General features: G+C 37.1%; 4 protein-coding genes across 11 annotated transcripts in view; 2 read left to right on the top strand and 2 right to left on the bottom strand.

Annotated features, from left to right (window-relative positions):
* The first annotated feature begins 2,404 nt into the window (after positions 1-2,404).
* dctn5 (dynactin 5) lies at positions 2,405-4,354 on the top strand. Its single transcript, XM_067418322.1, has 6 exons — positions 2,405-2,564; positions 2,801-2,869; positions 2,960-3,078; positions 3,372-3,483; positions 3,558-3,660; positions 3,826-4,354. Exons 1-6 carry the CDS (start codon positions 2,517-2,519, stop codon positions 3,921-3,923), a joined length of 549 nt encoding a protein of 182 aa, XP_067274423.1. The 5' UTR covers positions 2,405-2,516; the 3' UTR covers positions 3,924-4,354.
* A 136-nt stretch (positions 4,355-4,490) lies between these two features.
* On the bottom strand, positions 4,491-7,485 carry rpusd1 (RNA pseudouridine synthase domain containing 1). Of its 2 annotated transcripts, none has more exons than XM_067418300.1 (6): positions 7,236-7,485; positions 6,758-6,951; positions 6,520-6,643; positions 6,331-6,433; positions 6,120-6,221; positions 4,491-6,043 (listed from the first exon to the last, which is right to left on the bottom strand). In XM_067418300.1, the coding sequence occupies exons 2-6, from the start codon at positions 6,937-6,939 to the stop codon at positions 5,673-5,675; spliced, it is 882 nt and encodes a 293-aa protein (XP_067274401.1). In that variant the 5' UTR covers positions 6,940-6,951; positions 7,236-7,485; the 3' UTR covers positions 4,491-5,672. The 2 variants fall into 2 exon arrangements, with proteins under 2 accessions (XP_067274401.1, XP_067274411.1); XM_067418310.1 differs by having other exon boundaries at positions 7,365-7,475.
* A 298-nt stretch (positions 7,486-7,783) lies between these two features.
* Positions 7,784-9,543, top strand: ndufab1b (NADH:ubiquinone oxidoreductase subunit AB1b). The gene is made up of 5 exons (XM_067418333.1): positions 7,784-7,990; positions 8,594-8,716; positions 8,956-9,043; positions 9,131-9,236; positions 9,351-9,543. Exons 1-4 carry the CDS (start codon positions 7,820-7,822, stop codon positions 9,220-9,222), a joined length of 474 nt encoding a protein of 157 aa, XP_067274434.1. The 5' UTR covers positions 7,784-7,819; the 3' UTR covers positions 9,223-9,236; positions 9,351-9,543.
* Positions 9,544-13,530: 3,987 nt separating this feature from the next.
* The window catches only part of LOC137041678 (trinucleotide repeat-containing gene 6A protein-like), an 89,212-nt gene continuing 84,191 nt past the window's right edge, over positions 13,531-18,551 (bottom strand). For all 7 annotated transcript variants that reach the window (XM_067418268.1, XM_067418277.1, XM_067418288.1 and 4 more), the window contains 2 exons: positions 17,949-18,088; positions 13,531-15,428 (listed from right to left, as the gene is read on the bottom strand). In XM_067418268.1, the coding sequence (XP_067274369.1) occupies positions 15,053-15,428; positions 17,949-18,088 (516 nt within the window). In that variant the 3' untranslated portion in view covers positions 13,531-15,052. The remainder of the gene's footprint in view (positions 15,429-17,948; positions 18,089-18,551) is intronic.

The following is an 18,551-nucleotide window of genomic DNA, read 5'->3' as shown; positions in this document are numbered from 1 at the left end:
AACTTTGAAATAGTCTTGATATATTTACCGCATACAGTATGTCATGCCAACCACCAATATCAACTGGCATTACCCCTCCTCTCATATCGGGATCATGTGTATTGAGTCAATTACTTTGGTCACCAAAATTAATTATATGACTCAATACACATGATCCAGTTGTGAAAGGTGGCATTAGATAGCATTTCCCAGGAAGCATTACATAACAGCTCGACAGAGACAACCTACACACTCCCAATCAGGAGAGAAAGAAATAGCAATTATAAAAAGAAAGAAGTAATGCTAACAGTGCCTCCAGTTTTTCTTTTCTCTTTAAGCACATGCAGGCAGAACAAATTATCTCGACACACTCAATACAGTCCTGACTTTTGCTCAACTGGCTCTTCTCAACAGAACAGATAGCGTGTCCATCGCCCACAGACATGGAGGCTGTATTATATAAAGCCCTCATGAAACCCTGGCCGCTGCAGTGATGACTATACAATGATGGCAAGACTTCACATATCTTACTGTGCATTTACACACACGCACACCATGTTTTATAGGGACTTTGCATAGATGTTATCCATAGATTTTTGTATATTTTATCATCCTACATTAAACCATCACACACAACTTTCTGCATTAAAAACCAAACAGTTTAGTTTAAGCCACTAGATTCATGAGTACACAGGAAGTGTCCGCATAAATAATGTTTATGTTGTAATACTACGCATGTCATTTATACACATTTGTGTCCTCATAAACCATACAAACAAGAACATACAAGAACGCACACGCGCGCACTAACACACACACACACACACAATGACCCCTGCACTATTTTTAGCTCAACTGCTGAGAACTTCACTGCTAAGAGATGCATTCAGAAAAGTATGAAAATAGTTTGTTATTTAAAGAACCCCGATAAACAGTGTAGGCAGTCATCTCTGGACAAGACAGAAAGAAAAGAAAAAAAACACATTAGGTGATGAAAACAGTGAAAGTCTTGCTTATGTGAATATCAAAACAGTTCCTTCAGCAGATATACAAGGAGATAAAGGAGAGACAAGGAGATCTCCTCCTCATTGCTTGGAAACATAAACCGTTTCTTGAGTTCAAATGCTGGATGTTTTCCTGATGTGAAATTATTGATAAAGACTCAAATGGGCGAGACAAATCCTCCCACACAGACGCCAGCAGCCAATCATCAACACATTTCTCTGCCTTATTTAATAAAAATAGATTTTTTAGTAAACTGCTTCAGTTAAAGATCCACAAAGGCCAATAGGCCAATGGAGATGGAGTGTTTTGGTGGTGTATGTTAGTTATGGGGACAAGCTATGTGTAACAATCTAATGACTAATCAATACAATGTTATACTATTGTATAACTATAAGAGAATTTCAAGCTGTCAGATGTGGCCAGCAAGGGATTACAGGCCTGTTTTACACAACACGGCATTTACTTGAGCACATTTAGGTGAGTGAGTGGGTTGTTTGTAGCATATTCAGGAGGCTATTCCCAGGCTCAAGAGTAAAAAGAAATACTGCTGAGCAGAGAATTTATTATAGGCCTATGTGTTAAAAATAAAGATTGAAAATGGCCATTAGATTTAAAACATTCAACGGGTTTATTAGTGCAAGCTAAATTCATTGTGTAAAGCCATTTTTATTTTAGGTAGGCTATTATTAGTGCATAGCATACTACACTAACTTTTACATCGTAAACGTTCACATCATTTTGATAGGCTTATCATTCTGATGTAAGTACTGCTAATAAAGCTAATCAAGCACGTGGGTGGGAGTCGAGCCCACGAGCACAGACCGCTATGGATTAATGTGGCGCCTCTGCCGGAGTCGAAACTGTGATACAAAACAGCTGCGCCATCGTGCGGTCAAATACGGGTTTCATGCTCATGCAAATTAAGAAATGTGCTATCCATTTTGAAAGCATAAAACGCATTCACATTTATTTAAAAATATCTTATAAAAACTCGGAAACGTGGATGAAAAAGACTAGCATATTTTTAAAATTTCTCGAACTAACCGAATTTGCATATATCTAGTTCGAGTGATTACAAAATGTTCCCGTTAACATTTTTCTATATTTACTATTTAAAACATTTGCATTGGTAAGATGTACTACAAGTCATAGTTGCGTAAAGAAATATACCGCTCCAGACACCATGTTGGAACGGTCAGCGTGGTCGTCACTCACAGTAAGACTCAATGATGCCACACCATTGCGCATGTGCAACTTTTGCTTGTTGTATTGTGTTAGTTTAGCAAAATTATCTGCTTAAGACCATTGCAGATGTATATAATCATACATGAGTCTAACTACGGACGGTTGCAGACGCACAGTCCACTCGCCGTCGAGTGTTCTCGGGCCGGCCGCTAGTGATACATCTAAGTATAAAGTTATGCTACAAGTGTCGTCTTGGTACCAACCGGAAGCGGAAATAGTGAGGGAGCGGTTGACAGACAGCTGCTGGACAACAGAGGGGTTCGTCAACATAACAAAATTGTGCAGAGATGGAGCTGTGTGAAATATTATACAACAAGGCTGAATACATCGAGACGGTATGTTAATAACGTCGTTAATATCCGCCAGCTGAATTAAGCGGTTGCAAATATTAAATTCAAAGTTAACTGACTAATAGTGTTTTTTAATAAACAAAGATTATATAGCCAGCACATAACTTACCAGTCAGTAAATATCTGTATCAGTTTCACATGTTGTTTATTTAATTAACGTTACTCAGATCAACCCAGAGCTGAACCGTCATATGATGGTAACGTGCACATTTGATCTCTAGGCATCGGGCAACAAAGTCAGCAGACAGTCGGTGCTTTGCGGCAGTCAAAACATCGTCCTCAATGGAAAAGTGCGTTTTCCCCCCTCTTTGTTTCGTTCTGTTATTTTTACCAGCAACTGTGTTGACTTTGTGAAATGAGCTGTTATTTTTCATCCCTAGACTATCGTGATGAATGACTGCATCATCAGAGGAGATCTTGCTAATGTCAGAGTTGGGCGCCACTGTGTCATTAAAAGTCGTAGTGTGATCAGACCACCATTTAAGAAATTTAGCAAAGGGTGAGTAATGCTACTGATTTAATGTAGAACACAGAACCCGATTTCACCAAGTGCAGCATGTTCCTGGATCACCATTCCAATCAACAAATCAAACCTGGGGTACAAGTTTAGGCTTGTAAACAATCAGGGTTAGGTGCTTGTTAGGTTTAGGGGTAGGATGATTAAATCTTCAAAAAGTAATGTTGTTCCAGGATCAACAAAATATGTGTGCAAAATGCAAATTCAGGCAGTGCCTGTATATTCACTGATAATATAATTTATATGATTTCATGTGCTTGTTCCGTGTACATTAGAGTGGCTTTCTTCCCTTTGCATATTGGGGACCATGTGTTCATAGAGGAGGACTGTGTTGTCAACGCTGCCCAGATCGGATCATACGTCCACATTGGCAAGAACTGTGTGATTGTAAGTATCCCCCTAATCTGTGTCCTCTTTGTTTTGTGGGTGTGACTTTTGCAGTAATAAAGCCTGTTTTTTAGGGTCGACGTTGTGTCTTGAAGGACTGTTGTAAGATACTGGATAACACTGTCCTTCCCCCAGAGACAGTGGTTCCTCCATTTACAGTATTCTCTGGCTGTCCAGGTGGGCACCTTCAGATATATGATGCTATTTATTATATATTTATTTATTATAATCTGGTAATGTAGTGAGTTGGATTTATTTTATTTATATAATGTCAACAATGAATTTAGAAGTGAAATAATTTAACTTGCTAAAAATAAGTTTCTTTGTTATTCTATATTTCAGGTTTATTTTCAGGAGAGCTCCCTGAATGTACACAGGAACTGATGATCGATGTTACCAAGAGTTACTACCAGAAATTCCTCCCTCTTAGCCAGATCTAGGACTGAACTTCAGTTTGTCTTGCTCACTTTTTCATTCTGGGACCAAAAGAACCAATATGGACTAATATTCCCCTGCCTTCCCTTGCTCTAGGTCACAATTGTAAATCTTGAACGGCAAAGAAATGCTACTATTAATTCTGTTCACATTCGTGACCATTTGCAGTACAAATCCCTTGCTGTATTCATGGCTATGTAACATAGAATATAAAATTCAAGAATATGTGTATTATATGCAAACACCACATATCCTGCTTTTCATGTCAGTATTTTTAGATCTCTGTTAAGGTATGTCATGCCACTGCACACCACACAGTGATTAGCTGTTAGACTGAAGGGCCTTTATTTATTAAACAGTACAATTTCTGCAACACTAAACATTTTCTGTGTGCAAAGACAGATTATGAATGGTAATAAATGCTTTTTTAAAAGAAGAGAGCATCCATACTGACTAATTTTATGTAATCACAGCATGTCTTGAGGGCTTTTATATTTTACTAAACAATACACTCCTTTAGTACAGTGCAGTCACATTAGCTACATTTCGGTTGGCATAATGTAGCAATATATAAAGCACAGCTCATAGAGAGATCACTTTCAAATCAAGCAGCTTTCCAACAGGAACCTTTTTAAAGAATATGTATAGTGAAATCTTTTGCCCTCAATTATGAGGATTCCTTTTGAGATTACTGGATTTTAAAAACTCATCGTACAACGGTAAATATGACCACCACTGTAGCAGTACAAACCAAATGGTGTAAGGAACAGGATGACATGGAAGAAACATACGCTGTAGATAGACAGTTTAATTTTCCAAAGCTACACTTTCAGATTTTGAGGTAGGGATCATTCAGTCTATTTCAAGCAATAGATATCTATAAACATGCTTCACAAAATTCAAGTACAGAAGTTAAGGCTTTTATCCATGTTGTATATAACTTGCCTGTTTGTCTAGTGGAAAAAACAGCGAGTCTTGGCCCCTTCTAGACTGCAACAAAAATGAATTTAAAAAAATCATAAATTATTTAAAAACACAAATGTTAAAACCATACAGCTATGCATTTACACAATATCACTTGTATACACATCATACTTGAAAGAGGTAAAGACACTAAATGGGGATTATTATTATTCATTTTTATATATTTTAGCTTCTTTTTTGTTCCATTTAACTATACTGTTCAGAAGTTAGGGATCAGTAAGAATATATTTTTTAAATAAAAATGTATACTTTTATTCAGCAAGGACACTGATCAAAAGTGACAGTAAAGACATTTATAATGTTACAAAAAGTTTCCATTTCAAATAAATCTGAAGGACTGGAGTAATAACTGCTGGACATTCTGCTTTACTGTCACAGGAATAAATTGCATTTTAAAACAGATTAAAATAAGAAAACGGTTTGTTTAAATTTGAATAATATTTCACAATGTTACGGTTTTTACTGTATTTCTGATCAGCCGTGGTGAACACGAGAGACTTCCTTCAAAAACATTTAAAACATCTTACCAACCCCAAATAATTGAATGCTAGTGTAGATTGACATAAGCGTGGGGTGGTCGCCATAATGCAATATGACTCACAGTGATGATCTTCATACATAGATCAGCCAAATGGTTTTATACTCCTTTATGCCTTCAGTTCTTTCTGTACACTGTTCTTGAGGAGGGCTGGCTTTAAAGAAGAGGGTAGCCCATAAGCAGCCTGCAGCGTAGCTTCAGAAGTTTACTGGTAAAAACGTGCACACGTTCCTCAGTCCAAATTCCATTCACATAACCACTGCTGACACCGTGCCTGTTGCTCCTCACTTTCCACTGGGCTGCTCCTCCTGTGCACTGGGTCTGGCTCTTCTTGGATCTCAACTTGTGACTTTGTTAAAATATTCTTCAGTAAATTCTCCAGAATGTTCACACATCTTTGCGGTGCCCATTTGGAGTCGAGGCTGGGTACAAAGGGATCTGGGGCTATGACATGGATGGGCTCATTCTCTAGTGGAATGTGCAGGAAGTAGGCGTGCAGCATCATGCGATACGGAGCATTGTCTGTGCGTAGACTGTATGTATAGTCGCCCACTATGGGGTGACCAATGGCACTGCAGTGCACTCGGAGCTGGTGCGTCCGTCCTAAAAGGTTTTTGATACTTTTGAACTTTTTTTCATTTGACAACATACTTCATGTATATTTTTTTCTGTACTGTACCTGTCAGAGGCTGTAGAAGCACTTTTGTGACTGGATCTCCATCATATGCTCCATACTCTAAAACGGTGAGCTCTGTTTGGCAGGGCTTGGGATTCTCACAACCTACCACATACAATATGAAATAGATTAATGAATATATTTAGTTTAATTTTTTAAAATATATAATTCGTTTAATTTTACTGTTTATGTTTGAAGCAAAAGCGATTCTGACCTTCTGTTCCTTCAGTGCACATCATATGGGTTTTGCCCTCTGTCGTGTTCTTGCCGATTGCAAAGTCAAGGGTCATTTTCTCCTCAGCCACAACACCACGGACCTGCAGAGGAAATATAAATAGACTATGTTATTATAAAAAAAAAAAACCCTCTGATATAGTCACTGGATGTCTGAATGTCACAGTACCAGTGCCAGATAAGCTTTGGTAACAAGTCGGTCTTTAAAACAGCGGTATGCATGCCCTGCTGCTGCCTTGTTCAGTGCTACACACAAAGCACCACTGGTAGAGAAATCCAACTGATGGCAAAACCTGCAGAATATAAGAATGCATATGAATGAACTACTGATGAGACAAATGTGATGGTTTCAATTATTGTTTGTCTCAACTCATAGAAAAGTAACAGAAACACCCCAGAAAAAAGACCTGAAGCCGTAGTAGGTGTAAGGATCTACAAGCTCTGGGAAGCGATGCTTCAGCTGACTCTGGACCGTCTGCTTCTCATACCACATTTTGCTGTCAATACGGATGTCCCAGTGTTTGTTGACAACTATATAGTTTGCACTGTGGTACAAAACACACAAGTTTTCCAGACTTGCAGGCTCCATGGTTTCTATCTCCTGCAAAGCAATGCCAAGGTTATATGGTGTATAACTAAACATTATTTTAAACATTATTTGTAACATAAACTTCTATATGTATATCCCTGCTGGAAAAAACAAAAACAGCTAAATCAGCCTAAGCTGGTTGGTTTTAACCAAAGTCTAGTTTTAACCGGTGTCCCAGGCGTGTTTTAGAGGTGTTTGGACACTTTTTTTAGTTGACCAGGCTAGGTCTCGTTTGGAGACAGGGTTTTAGTGTTTCCCCCCAGCATAATATTAAATTTATTTAAAAATATAAACACCTGCGTTAACTGTAGTTGTGTAGCATGCTGATTGTGGTTCACATCCAGTCTTCTGTTTATTTAGTCTCGGTGCGGAGCAAAACCTCTCCCTTAAAACCCCCTCGGTTCGTACAAGTGTTCTACAGTTACCTTGCAAAAAGTACGTTGATGGTTCTAGCTATGAGAGCAGAGCAAATAAATATACTTTGATAGACCATTACTGGATGATCCTATGCGTAACTGGCAGCCATGATTGGTTTCAAAATAAAAGCCTAATTATTTAATACGTTACATATATTATATGTTATCCTGTAAATTGCCATATATATTAACCAATTACATATATCTTTAATAAATAATTAAACGAAAATAAAAAAATAAAATTACTGAAACGTTCCTCTAATGGTACTGTCCGTTTTAATTATTCTTTTGAGTCGGATCTTTTCATTGGATTGGATTCGTTCGCACCGTTCGGTTTGTAAACAAACAGTTCGAAAGAACCGATTCGCGGAAAATAGTCGAACTTGCCCTGACATAGTGCGCACGCGCATTTCAAACTTATGTCCAGTTTGTCGCAGTGAATTGTGGGATAGAAATTCACAGACATGGCGTCCCGTGCGCTTGCACACTGTCTGCGCTCCGTCACTCGCGCCTCTGCAAGGTTAAATCATGGCAACGCGTTCACACGATCCGCCTGTGCACCCCTCGCCTCAACCCAGCGAGCGCTTTCTATCATTTCATTCGGCCAGCGGACGAGATGGACTGACCTAGTGCGGGTGAGCGTTCTGCAGATGAGGGCTGTTTGTGTGTGGCCTACTGGTGCTGGATTACTCAGTGACCTACCTGTGTCTTTTCGACAGATATATTTAAGCATGACAGCTGGCACACATACTCTGATAAAATAGTGCGCAGTCACAACATACATCTACCACACTAGTGTGACCTGCAATACTAAAAACATAATTATTTATAGTAGAACTACTAAGTTGGTTAACCTAATAAAACGCCCTAGGACAGTACATTTTATTACCGTGTATGGTCACTGGCGATTGTTGCTTCCTTTATTGTAGATTTTATTAAAGGGATAATTAATTGGGAAAAAAATCTATATCAATTTTTTTAAAACATGCATGACTTCTGAGGACCGCTGTGTTATTGGTGACCGAAGCTATCAGTCTCTTTACAGTCTGTCCAACATCTTTTGTTCCATAGCAAAGTGGGAAAAAGGAGACATTACATTTTAATACCTTCTGATCATTTTAATTCTAATGATGTGTACTATAAAAATTTGGTATGTGACAAATTGCTTGATAAGTTTAAAATTGGCATGTTTTGTATAAAGCCTAAATGAATCAATATAAATGTTTGCATGTCTGTAGATTTCAGGCCCGTCTGTTCATCTGTGTCGGCATTACGGTGATCTTCCACCCCTCACTTTAGAGAACATCCAAGACCGTGTTATGTACGTCCTTAAACTCTATGACAAGATCAATCCAGATAAGGTGAGACCTACTTCACATTTATTGTACTGCAACATCCTGTGTCTCATTTAGTAGTATATTAGTCTCAAAATACTGACATTTATGTGCAGTTTACCTGTAAAATGCATACCTGCCTGCCACATTTCCTACATTTTTCTGTGGACATACTGATTTATTGTTGGGCTACTGCAATTGGTTTACGTTTCGAGAGATGCTTATTCCCAGCATCAATCTCTAACTTCATTCTTTTCCTCCTTAAGCTTCAAACGTCGTCTCATTTCATGAAAGACCTGGGGCTGGACAGCTTGGACCAGGTGGAGATTATAATGGCTATGGAAGACGAGTTCGGTTAGTAGGGGTTTGTTTCAGTAGTATTAAAGTGTTTGACAACTGTCATATCTTTAAACATTGAATTCTAAATTCAAATTTTGACAGGATTTGAGATCCCAGATGCAGAGGCGGAGAAGCTTATGACTCCTGAGGAGATCGTACAGTACATTGCAGATAAAAAAGATGTGTATGAATAGAGGCAAATCTTATGGTATGCACACGGTCTTGTGAGCTACAATGCCTAGATTGTTGGTAACTTATGCATGCTTGGCGATTTGTCATTTTTTTAACCTTATGTCTCATGTTTCCTACCCATTTTTCACAGGTAGAAGGATTGACTCTGTATCAAACAATATGGATCAGCTGTATCCACTCGTTGTCCAGTTTCTGTCATACCATTTTCTGTCTCTTGCTTATGGAGTCAACTGCCTTGTCATGTGTACTGTTGTATTTAAGGAAAATGTCACTATAAACTCTTGGGAACTTGAGCTGAAAATAAAGCCAAAACTAAATTGTAATTCTTTGGTTTGGTTCATTTTATAGCAGAATAAAAAAAAACTTGGTCAGGCCTCAATCAAAAAACCAAACTTGTTTAAAAAGGTTTTTTTTTTTTTTACGTATTTGGTGGCACACAAAATATACTGCATTGTAAAAGGTGTAACACCATTGAACATTTTACTGGCCAACAGGAAACTTGTTTTGGTTCATTGCTCATTATCTGCATGCATCATCACACAAACGTTGTCAGTTACAGTGGAGTTATTAAAAACCATTATTGCAAGTGTCACTTATGATTTAGTACTGCAGCATTAATAGTATGTTGTTCCAACATGATAGCCCTTCTTTATGTAAACTAAAACTACTTTTCCAAGCCACTCTGTGTAAACATTTTAAAAGGCACTGTTCATTTGTGCGTGCCGGTTCATGTAATCACGACCCTATATATTAGCGGGCAAGACCTGTATTAAAAGCTCTTTATTTATGAAATACATACAGTAATTGTACATATTACATATAGTGTGGGGAAAAACAAAGAAGAAAAAACACATTAAACTGCTAAATAATGGGAAATAGACCAAAAAGGTGTATTTAAGAAGTAGTTAGATGTTTTAAATGGATATTTGTCTCAAATGACAGACAATTTTTTAATAATTTTCCCATTATATAAGTTGATATACATATTTTTAAATTATATATTGTATGTAAAATGTATATATTATAGTGTTTATGTATTTGTTCGCTTTTTTCCCTTCTTCATCCCCTTCTTCTGCAGGTCCTTCTCCCAACTCCTTACCAACAGGGTATAGATTATGTTTTGTGTGGATATGTGTGCATGTCCGTGGGGGGGAGGGGGCTGCCCTGCGGCAGCCTTACACGAGGCTTAGATTTTTGGAAATTTTTTTTTATAAAGAGTAAATGTGTTATTTTGGAACATTAAGTTAAACATAACTTTAAATTAAGTTACATTAATTGACAACGAGAAATTGCTTTGCCAACTAGCCGAATTTATTATTAAAGTAACAAGTTTTTGATGGTTTTATTTTAGGCAACTATAATAACCCTGTAAATAAGTGATGATTGTCTTCAATATTTCTTTTTGGAGCTATATGGCAGTGCAATAAAACGATCATAAAGCATCATTTATTACACTCCACATAAAAATGTTTTGTGATGAGGCCCTTGGCAACTATTCATTAACTACACATTTGCACAGGTCAAAAGGCAAAACATTTGAAGTCATAACATTTTTCCCCCCAATACAAGTGCGACATGCACGTTTTTTCCAATTGCATTTGCCGTAAAAGTATATTGAAGAAAGAAAGAAAAAACACTGCACACCATGTCACTGTTAGGCTTTATTGCGGGTTGTACCCAAGTTATACAGCTTTGTATTCAGATATCAAGATCAGGACTTTACAAACAGTTATGATCAGTCTACAAGTACAGCCAACAAAAGACCTAAAAACTACTCTACCTCAACTACCTCGTTACATATGCACTTAAGGGTACTAAAATTGAAAACCAAGCAACAAAGAAAAGGAAAAAAGAAAAAGAAAAACAGCATTACAGGAAACATTCATCACTACACATTTGAGTATCTACCATGTATTACTAGACTAAACCTTGTGTCAATTGTTACCAATACAAATAAGGATTGTCCTTCAAAAAGTGCAGTTCCCCAAGTTAAAATTCTAAGATGACCCCAGGAAGACGCTGAAAAGAACTTCCTGCTCATTTAAGTTATCTTATTGATGTTCATTTCTATTAATTTTCAAACAGTCTACCAAAGCAGTGTGCATATAGGTTACATGTGAGCAAAACTATTTCTGGACAGACCACTAGAAGAATTCACCATTCCACAGCTCGTTCAGTGAGGAGCGCCGTGAAAAAGGAAATGTTAATGCAACCCTCCATTTGCTACAACTGGCCAATCAATGTGACAAAAATAAATGCAAATTTCAATCATGGCACATTTACAGGAAAAGTATTTTTTAAATCCGACCACTACCACAGTCAGGATTTCAATAAGCAAAAGACACAAACATGGAAGCCTCACCCTACACTGCATAGACTCTCTTAGAATTTCCCCATGGTGGAAGTTTCGATTTAAACTCTCGTTCGTCCATTTCTTGTGCTGGTTTTACTAAAGCTTTTTGGGTTTATAATAACATGACATACTCACAGTTTAAGTCAATTGCCTTAGCACATTGTTCAACAGTAGGAACCATTTAAAAGACATGGGCATATTTGCTCACAGGACAAATCAGAAAAGAATGACAATTTCAGTACAAAAGTAGAATGTCAGGCCAAGTCACTTTTTCGCTTCCTCTATGTTCAACCTGGCTATAAAAATGGGGATTGTACATTGCTCATGAATATCCTCGAAACATCCGTTTTGCAAGTGACATTTGAAGCATATACATTGTCCAGCTTTTACAAAACAAATCCCTTTCCTCCCCCTATTCGATAATTTGGCATGACTGTGAATTATCAAAATGTCTCAGCATGACAGTTCTGTCCGACACCAAACAGCTGCACATACATAAAACAAAATTAGGAGGGAGGGGTGGGGGAATGAAAGCAAAAAAACAAAAGCGAATAATTAAAAGTGGAAACAAACTGGGTGCCAGTGGCTTTTCCCTACACGTTCAAAGTTCACTTCAGAAAAACAAAGCCACGAAGAATAGGGAAACTAGCACGTTTGCCAAGACAGCAGGAAAGAACCCATTCAGAACCATTGGTAAAGCTCAGCGCCGCACTTCCAGAAAGGACCAACGCTATCCTGGATGCATACGAACATGTAACTAAAGCACAAAAGAGTGAGCAATCCACATCGAGGGAGTAAACAAAGTCACGGCAATTCGATCGGTGATACCTGCAGTTATACGCCCCCATACAAAAGGAGAATACTTGGGCTCCTGATGCGCAGGAATGGAGTGGACCACTCAAATACGCAGGCACAACGCATGCTTTAAAGAGTCTAGCCAATGTACACAAAGAATAAAGAGACAAACAAAAGGCCTGTCCAGTCTCCAAAGCTACACGCTGCCTCCAGAACACAAATACAGTACAAGCTTTTCTAGTTCATTATGTACACCAAGTGCAATTACAAAAACTCATTTTCAGCTTTCGTTATGTAGTTTCTCTCCAATGTTCCACTTAAAATTAGTCAGACAAACAAAATGAGATAAGTCAGGTCTGGAATTAAGTAAACAAATCCTTTGATTGAAGTATATTTGGTAAAGCAGTTACTTAAAATGGTTCAATACTGGCACGCAACCATAAAGTGAGGGTAATACTCAGGGTTTTGTACGATGAGTCATTAAATATGGATAAGTTAACACACCACGCAAGTTCTACTTCTCAAATAAAACAAACTGGAGGAAAAACAAAAGAACAGCTTAAACAAATATTAAGGTCCATGGCTTAGCCTAATGCTGACATCTTTCTCTCCCTCTCGCTCTTGAAGCGTCTTATAAATTGTGCACCTAAAATATAGTACAATAAAAGGTAAATAGTCTGTAAATCTATGCACATCATTTAAACTACCAGCAATAGATTACATTCACCTCTAATCCAGCCTTCCTTGGCCACAAGTACAGAGGCAAGCCATTTTCAATGACAAACCAGCTTTGAGGAAGGGGAAAAGGGGAGGGGGGAAGAAGGAAAAAACAAAACAAAATATAAAATTAAAATAAAATGGTAATGAGCAGCCAAAACATTGATTTATTAATATTGTAAGGAACTTCAGATTAACACAACCAAACTGTACACATTACAATCATTTTCTATTTGTAAACAGTTAAAAGCCACTTGACTTGTTGCATCTTCGGACACAATTTGAATCAAGGCAATGAAATGTGGACGACTTTTGCACTGTTAAAATAACCAAACAAGATTTTCTTTAACACCAGCGCTGGCGATTATATATATATATATATATATATATATATATATATATATATATATATATATATATATATATATATATATATATATATATATATATATATATCAAACAATGTATACGCAAATTGCTGAAACATATAAAACATTACTTCAGACAAAGAAAAAACGATTCTGTAGGCCAAGTCAATGGCCACAGTATGCATAGTTACAGATTTCTGCTTTTTCTTATGACATTTGACAGTTACTTCGACAGTCACAAAGCGAAAAACATTGAGCCACACAGTGGGAAAAAGGGAAGGACTAGATAGTGATTCAGCAAACCATATCCACTCATTAATAAAAAGACAGCATATTCGAAAAGCAGTATGTAGAATGTCTCCAGCTTAAAGCAGTTATTTGGCAGAGAAAAACTTACAGAGCTATAAGTAGTTTCAGTGCTAAAAGTTGGATTTTCCTACAAGGAGTTTCTATAGGGGAAAACTGGCTATATTTCCTGAGAACCATGCTGGTTATTTAGCAGACAAGAGGAATAGATAAAATAACCAATGACATGGCCAAACACTGATCAGTATTCCCAGAGATAGAAAGCTTCGTCTTCATCCTCAAGATTTTTTTTTTGTTTGTTTTTTTTGTTTTTAATTTTTTTTCTTTAGTTTTTTTCTTTTATAATTTTTTTATATGATTTTTTTTAAAAATTCTTTATGCATTTTTTTTATTTTTCCATTTAAAATAAAAGGAAGAATGACCATACTTTCCCCCTCAAAAAGTTTTGTAAACAAGAGGGCACAATGTGATGCCTCCAAAACAAAATTGAAAGCCTATTTTGAAAGTGCTGTTCCCCCTGGCTTGCAGGTCGGGTTTGCAAGTCACAGCTGTGGCTACAGTTTTTTTTACACTGCAGAGCTAAATTCTTTAGTTTTAAAACAAAATTGGTGCAATACTTATTTCTGTAATATCATCAAATAATCCTAAGTCAGCATCTATATCTTGATCTCGAACTCCACAATACCACAATAAGGTAGGCGTACATCAAGGCATAGTAGAGCGCACACTTTAAGAACATCCTTGAGTAAACAACTACACTGGAACTGTCGGCTCCCTCCATATTGCAGATTATACTGAGAAAAACCACATTCAGTGCAAAGTTAAAAAAGCTCAAACTCCAACATTGTCAGCAAACAAAATGCAAATAATAAAAACAAAATGAAAAGAATTGGAATTCAAATAAACATGATGAATAAACAGATGAGCTCAAATGAAGCTTTTTTCTGTATGAAGAGCACTACCTGGAAGTGTAAATACATCCTTTCACATTATAGAATTGGCCTGCATGATTCAAGTATTCAAACTGATATGTTTTGGGCTAAAACAAAGTGGACATATGTGCAGAAAAAAACGTAACTTGTTTCCACAGGGTGACCCCGCATTGTTTTTTTTTTTTCTTTTTGTAAGTGAAGAAAGTCTAACTAGTGCCATTTGATTTTTTTTATATATAATATATATATATATATGGTCATATGATTATGATTAACTATTTCCACATTGAGGTCACGGGTTTGTATGTTTTTTTTTTTGTTGTTGTTTTTTTTGTTTTTAAGTCAGAAGGTGAAAGATGCACTACATGGACTCCCCACCTCCTGTCAGATGATCAACAGGAAGGAAGGAGCTGATGGGGGAGGGACTGTTGATTCTCCCCCCCTCACCGCCACTGGGGCTGCCCCACAGGCTCGTGGAGTAATTGGGAACGCCCCAGAGAGACGAGCCGTGCAGGTCTCCGCTGCCAGCTCCTGACAGCCCGCTGCCGTTCCAGTGATTTGGATCAGTGCGGTTTGGGAAGGGGTGAGAACCCTCGATGGATCCGATCCGATTCTGAGAAGAGCCCAGCGTCTGCCAGCTGGGAGAGGCAGTCATTGACTGACCTTGTGCAAAGAAACGATTAATTTCCTCTTCACTAGCAAACTCTGCAAGAATAGTAGTGTTCCCTAAAACACACCTGAAGGAAGAAAAAGAGCAGAACCTTTATCAGTATAGTGCCTCACACTCCTAAAAGTCTGTGTGAAATCCAGCATGGGCTTTTGGGGATCTGGAAACCACTTTGTATAGAAGTTGCCACATTATTACAGTTATTCAACCGTATCAGAAAACAGGCTGATAAACTTTACATTTAGCATGCAATAACAGTAATGGAGAAAAGTAGTGTGCATGTGAAATGATCCAGTAGGTGACACTTCAGTGATAAAATGCATGAATGAAAATATAAAGAGCAGACACTAGGGGTGGGCGATATAGCCTCAAAATTACAATCACAATATTTCTAGAATATTTGCGATAATGATATTTATGATGATATTTAAAAGTAATTATAACTAAAGTAATTTATGCCGTGGTCTGTCTGAATACTCGATTATGATTGGCTGGAAGATGTGCAATAAAATCGTTTAATGCACAGGTTAAACGCTATGCCTTCAGGAACAGAACCTTATCAACGCCACCCCTTGACTTTTAGCAATAAAATAGCTAAGCTACTGGATCACTACATTATATTTATCAGCAACAATGGTGTTACATCGCTATTTTTTAACTCTTTCCCCGCCAAACACGGAATTTTCCATTATTTATGAGAAAATGCATCCAGGCCAAAAACTGCATTTTCTGTGTTTCCATGTTTTCACTTTTAGACGTTAGGGGGCGCTATTACGCATCTTCTGAATGAGTACTGAATGTGGACCCAGGATGAGCTCCAGGACTGTGTAAGCATTATGAGTGTTAATGGACTCAATCTACTCTGTCTGTTTTTGATCATTGAATCATTGAATCTGATCTGGAGTCAGTCTTTCACAAAAACTTGATTTTCTCAGCTTTTTGTTCAAAATGTTGCTTTTTTTAAATTAAACTTACCCATATTCAAGTGTTGAAAAAAAATGAATGCAAGCTAGAGTAAAACTTTTTTGTTTTGTTTAAAAGAAGAGAGTCAGCTCTTTCTTCTGATACATTGGATGCTCAGATAATCATAAAAGAAAATATTTTATGAGCTATTTAATTTTGTTTTAAAATGGTCAAAAACCCTGGCGGTGGCTGGCAATTAAAAAAAAAAAAAAAAAAAACGCTGGCGGGAAAAGAGACGCTGAACAGATGCAGTCACTCAGGTACAAATCTCTCTCTCTCTCTATAATTATTCAAATAAATGCTAGGATTCATTCACTCAAATGTAATCTTACGCACTACCTTCTCTGTGTCTGATTCGGAAAGGACAGAATGCTGGATCTAACAAGCCTTAACTGATGAAAATAACCATCAATTTTACCCTTCCGGTCAAATATTGCACTGCAATAACAGCTTATCAATGTGTTGTCAGTTGTCAAGAGGTCTGACTGCAGACCTCTTTTTAGGTGCTAAATTGTCATCAGAAGCTGACATGCTGCTCTTACTCTCAGACAGGTGTTATTGTTGCTGTGCGCACTAGAGATCGTAAATGTGCCATACGTCATCATGTCGCTATATCACTGATATGGCGATATGACACTTTTATCATGTAAAAATGTATACTGTGTTATCGTGGACAGTATGATATGGCACACCCCTATACTGGACGAAATATATCCTGAAAAGGAACTTGGTGCAGTGTTCATGCTGACTTTGAATTTGAAACACAATAGGCAGTGAAAACTAACTCAATGTGGTGCACGCAGTGACTGACACAGTGCAAGCTCGTGCACAGAAACAATCTATAAGCATGAGATCGCAAATTCAGTTCTTTCATGTCTTACTGCGGTTGAATGATGGAATACATATGGAATTAACTTAAAATGCCCATCGTATAGAGTAATTATGTAGACACATCTGGTTAATTCTCAAGTGAAAAGGAAATAGTTGAGTGCAAACCAGATGTGTATCAGTATAATATTAAAAAAACTTGCTGCTCTTGACTAAATAACATTAATTCATTCAATGAAGACTATGTTTTACATAGTACAAAATTTTATTGGATTATTACATTTCTGTACTGTTGTATTTGTCCTATTGTTTGTAATTTGCTGCTTTTTTCTTATTTTAAAAAACAGAAATGAGATAAAACAACACAAAATAACTAGTGTGATACATAAAATAATTGTAAAATAAAAAATGTCATATCGCACAAATTTGGTCATATTGCCCACCCCTACCACGGGCAAAGAAAAATCTTTCAAGGGGTCCTCAAGACAACTTGTAACTTGATGTGCCTTTGGCAATTTTATAAGGAATATACATTTTTCTAGTTATGCTTGATATTTCATTGTTAAAATTCTTCTCAATCTGTCTTGGAGTCAAGAAGGTTTAGAACCACTGCAATACTGAACTACAGAAGCCGATTTCTTAATAGAAGAATAAAATATCTTTAACATGAACTGACAGTCAAGTTACGTAAAGCTGAAATAAATGCACTCACCTACTATTACACTCTTACTCAGTAATTATTAGAAATCATACTATGGTTTCTCTTCTTTAACTGCATTGAAAAAAAAGACAAACTTACATGTGCAGTGACTTCTGGGCTTTTGCCGCCTCCTCCTTAGAGCTGTAGCAGACGACAGCATTGCCATGGGGAAGGTTCAGATGGAATGTGATCAGTGGACCGTGCTGCATGCACAGAGTTCGCAAGGTGGAGCCATCAATCTGCAAAACGTGAACATGACTTCATACACAAGAAATGATTTTGCTGTGGCTTTACATATAAAAAAAATACCTAGATTTCTAGCAGTTCTTTAATAACAGCCATTACTTTCAAAATGGTAATGGGAATTGGCCATTGAGAATTTTTGAGAATTGCTTGATTACAGTGAAATTATATTTACATGAACAAGAGGGCTACATCTACAACCAAATGTGACCCTGGACCACAAAACCAGTCATAAGTCACCTGAAAGCTGAATAAATATGCTTTCCATTGATTTATTGTTTGTTAGGATAGAACAATATTTGGCTGAGATACAACTACTCTAAAATCTGGAATCTGAGAGTGCAAAAAAAACATTTCTAAATATTGAGGAAAATCCATTTTAAAGTTGTCCAGATGAAGTCCTTAGAAACGCATATGACTATTATTAATAATAATTGTTTTGATATATTTATGGTAGGA

The sequence above is a fragment of the Pseudorasbora parva genome, chromosome 2, assembly GCF_024679245.1.
Source record: "Pseudorasbora parva isolate DD20220531a chromosome 2, ASM2467924v1, whole genome shotgun sequence".
Taxonomy (NCBI): Eukaryota; Metazoa; Chordata; class Actinopteri; order Cypriniformes; family Gobionidae; genus Pseudorasbora; species Pseudorasbora parva.
Note: the sequence above shows the minus strand (reverse complement) of the source record. Positions and strands in the feature narration are given on the sequence as shown.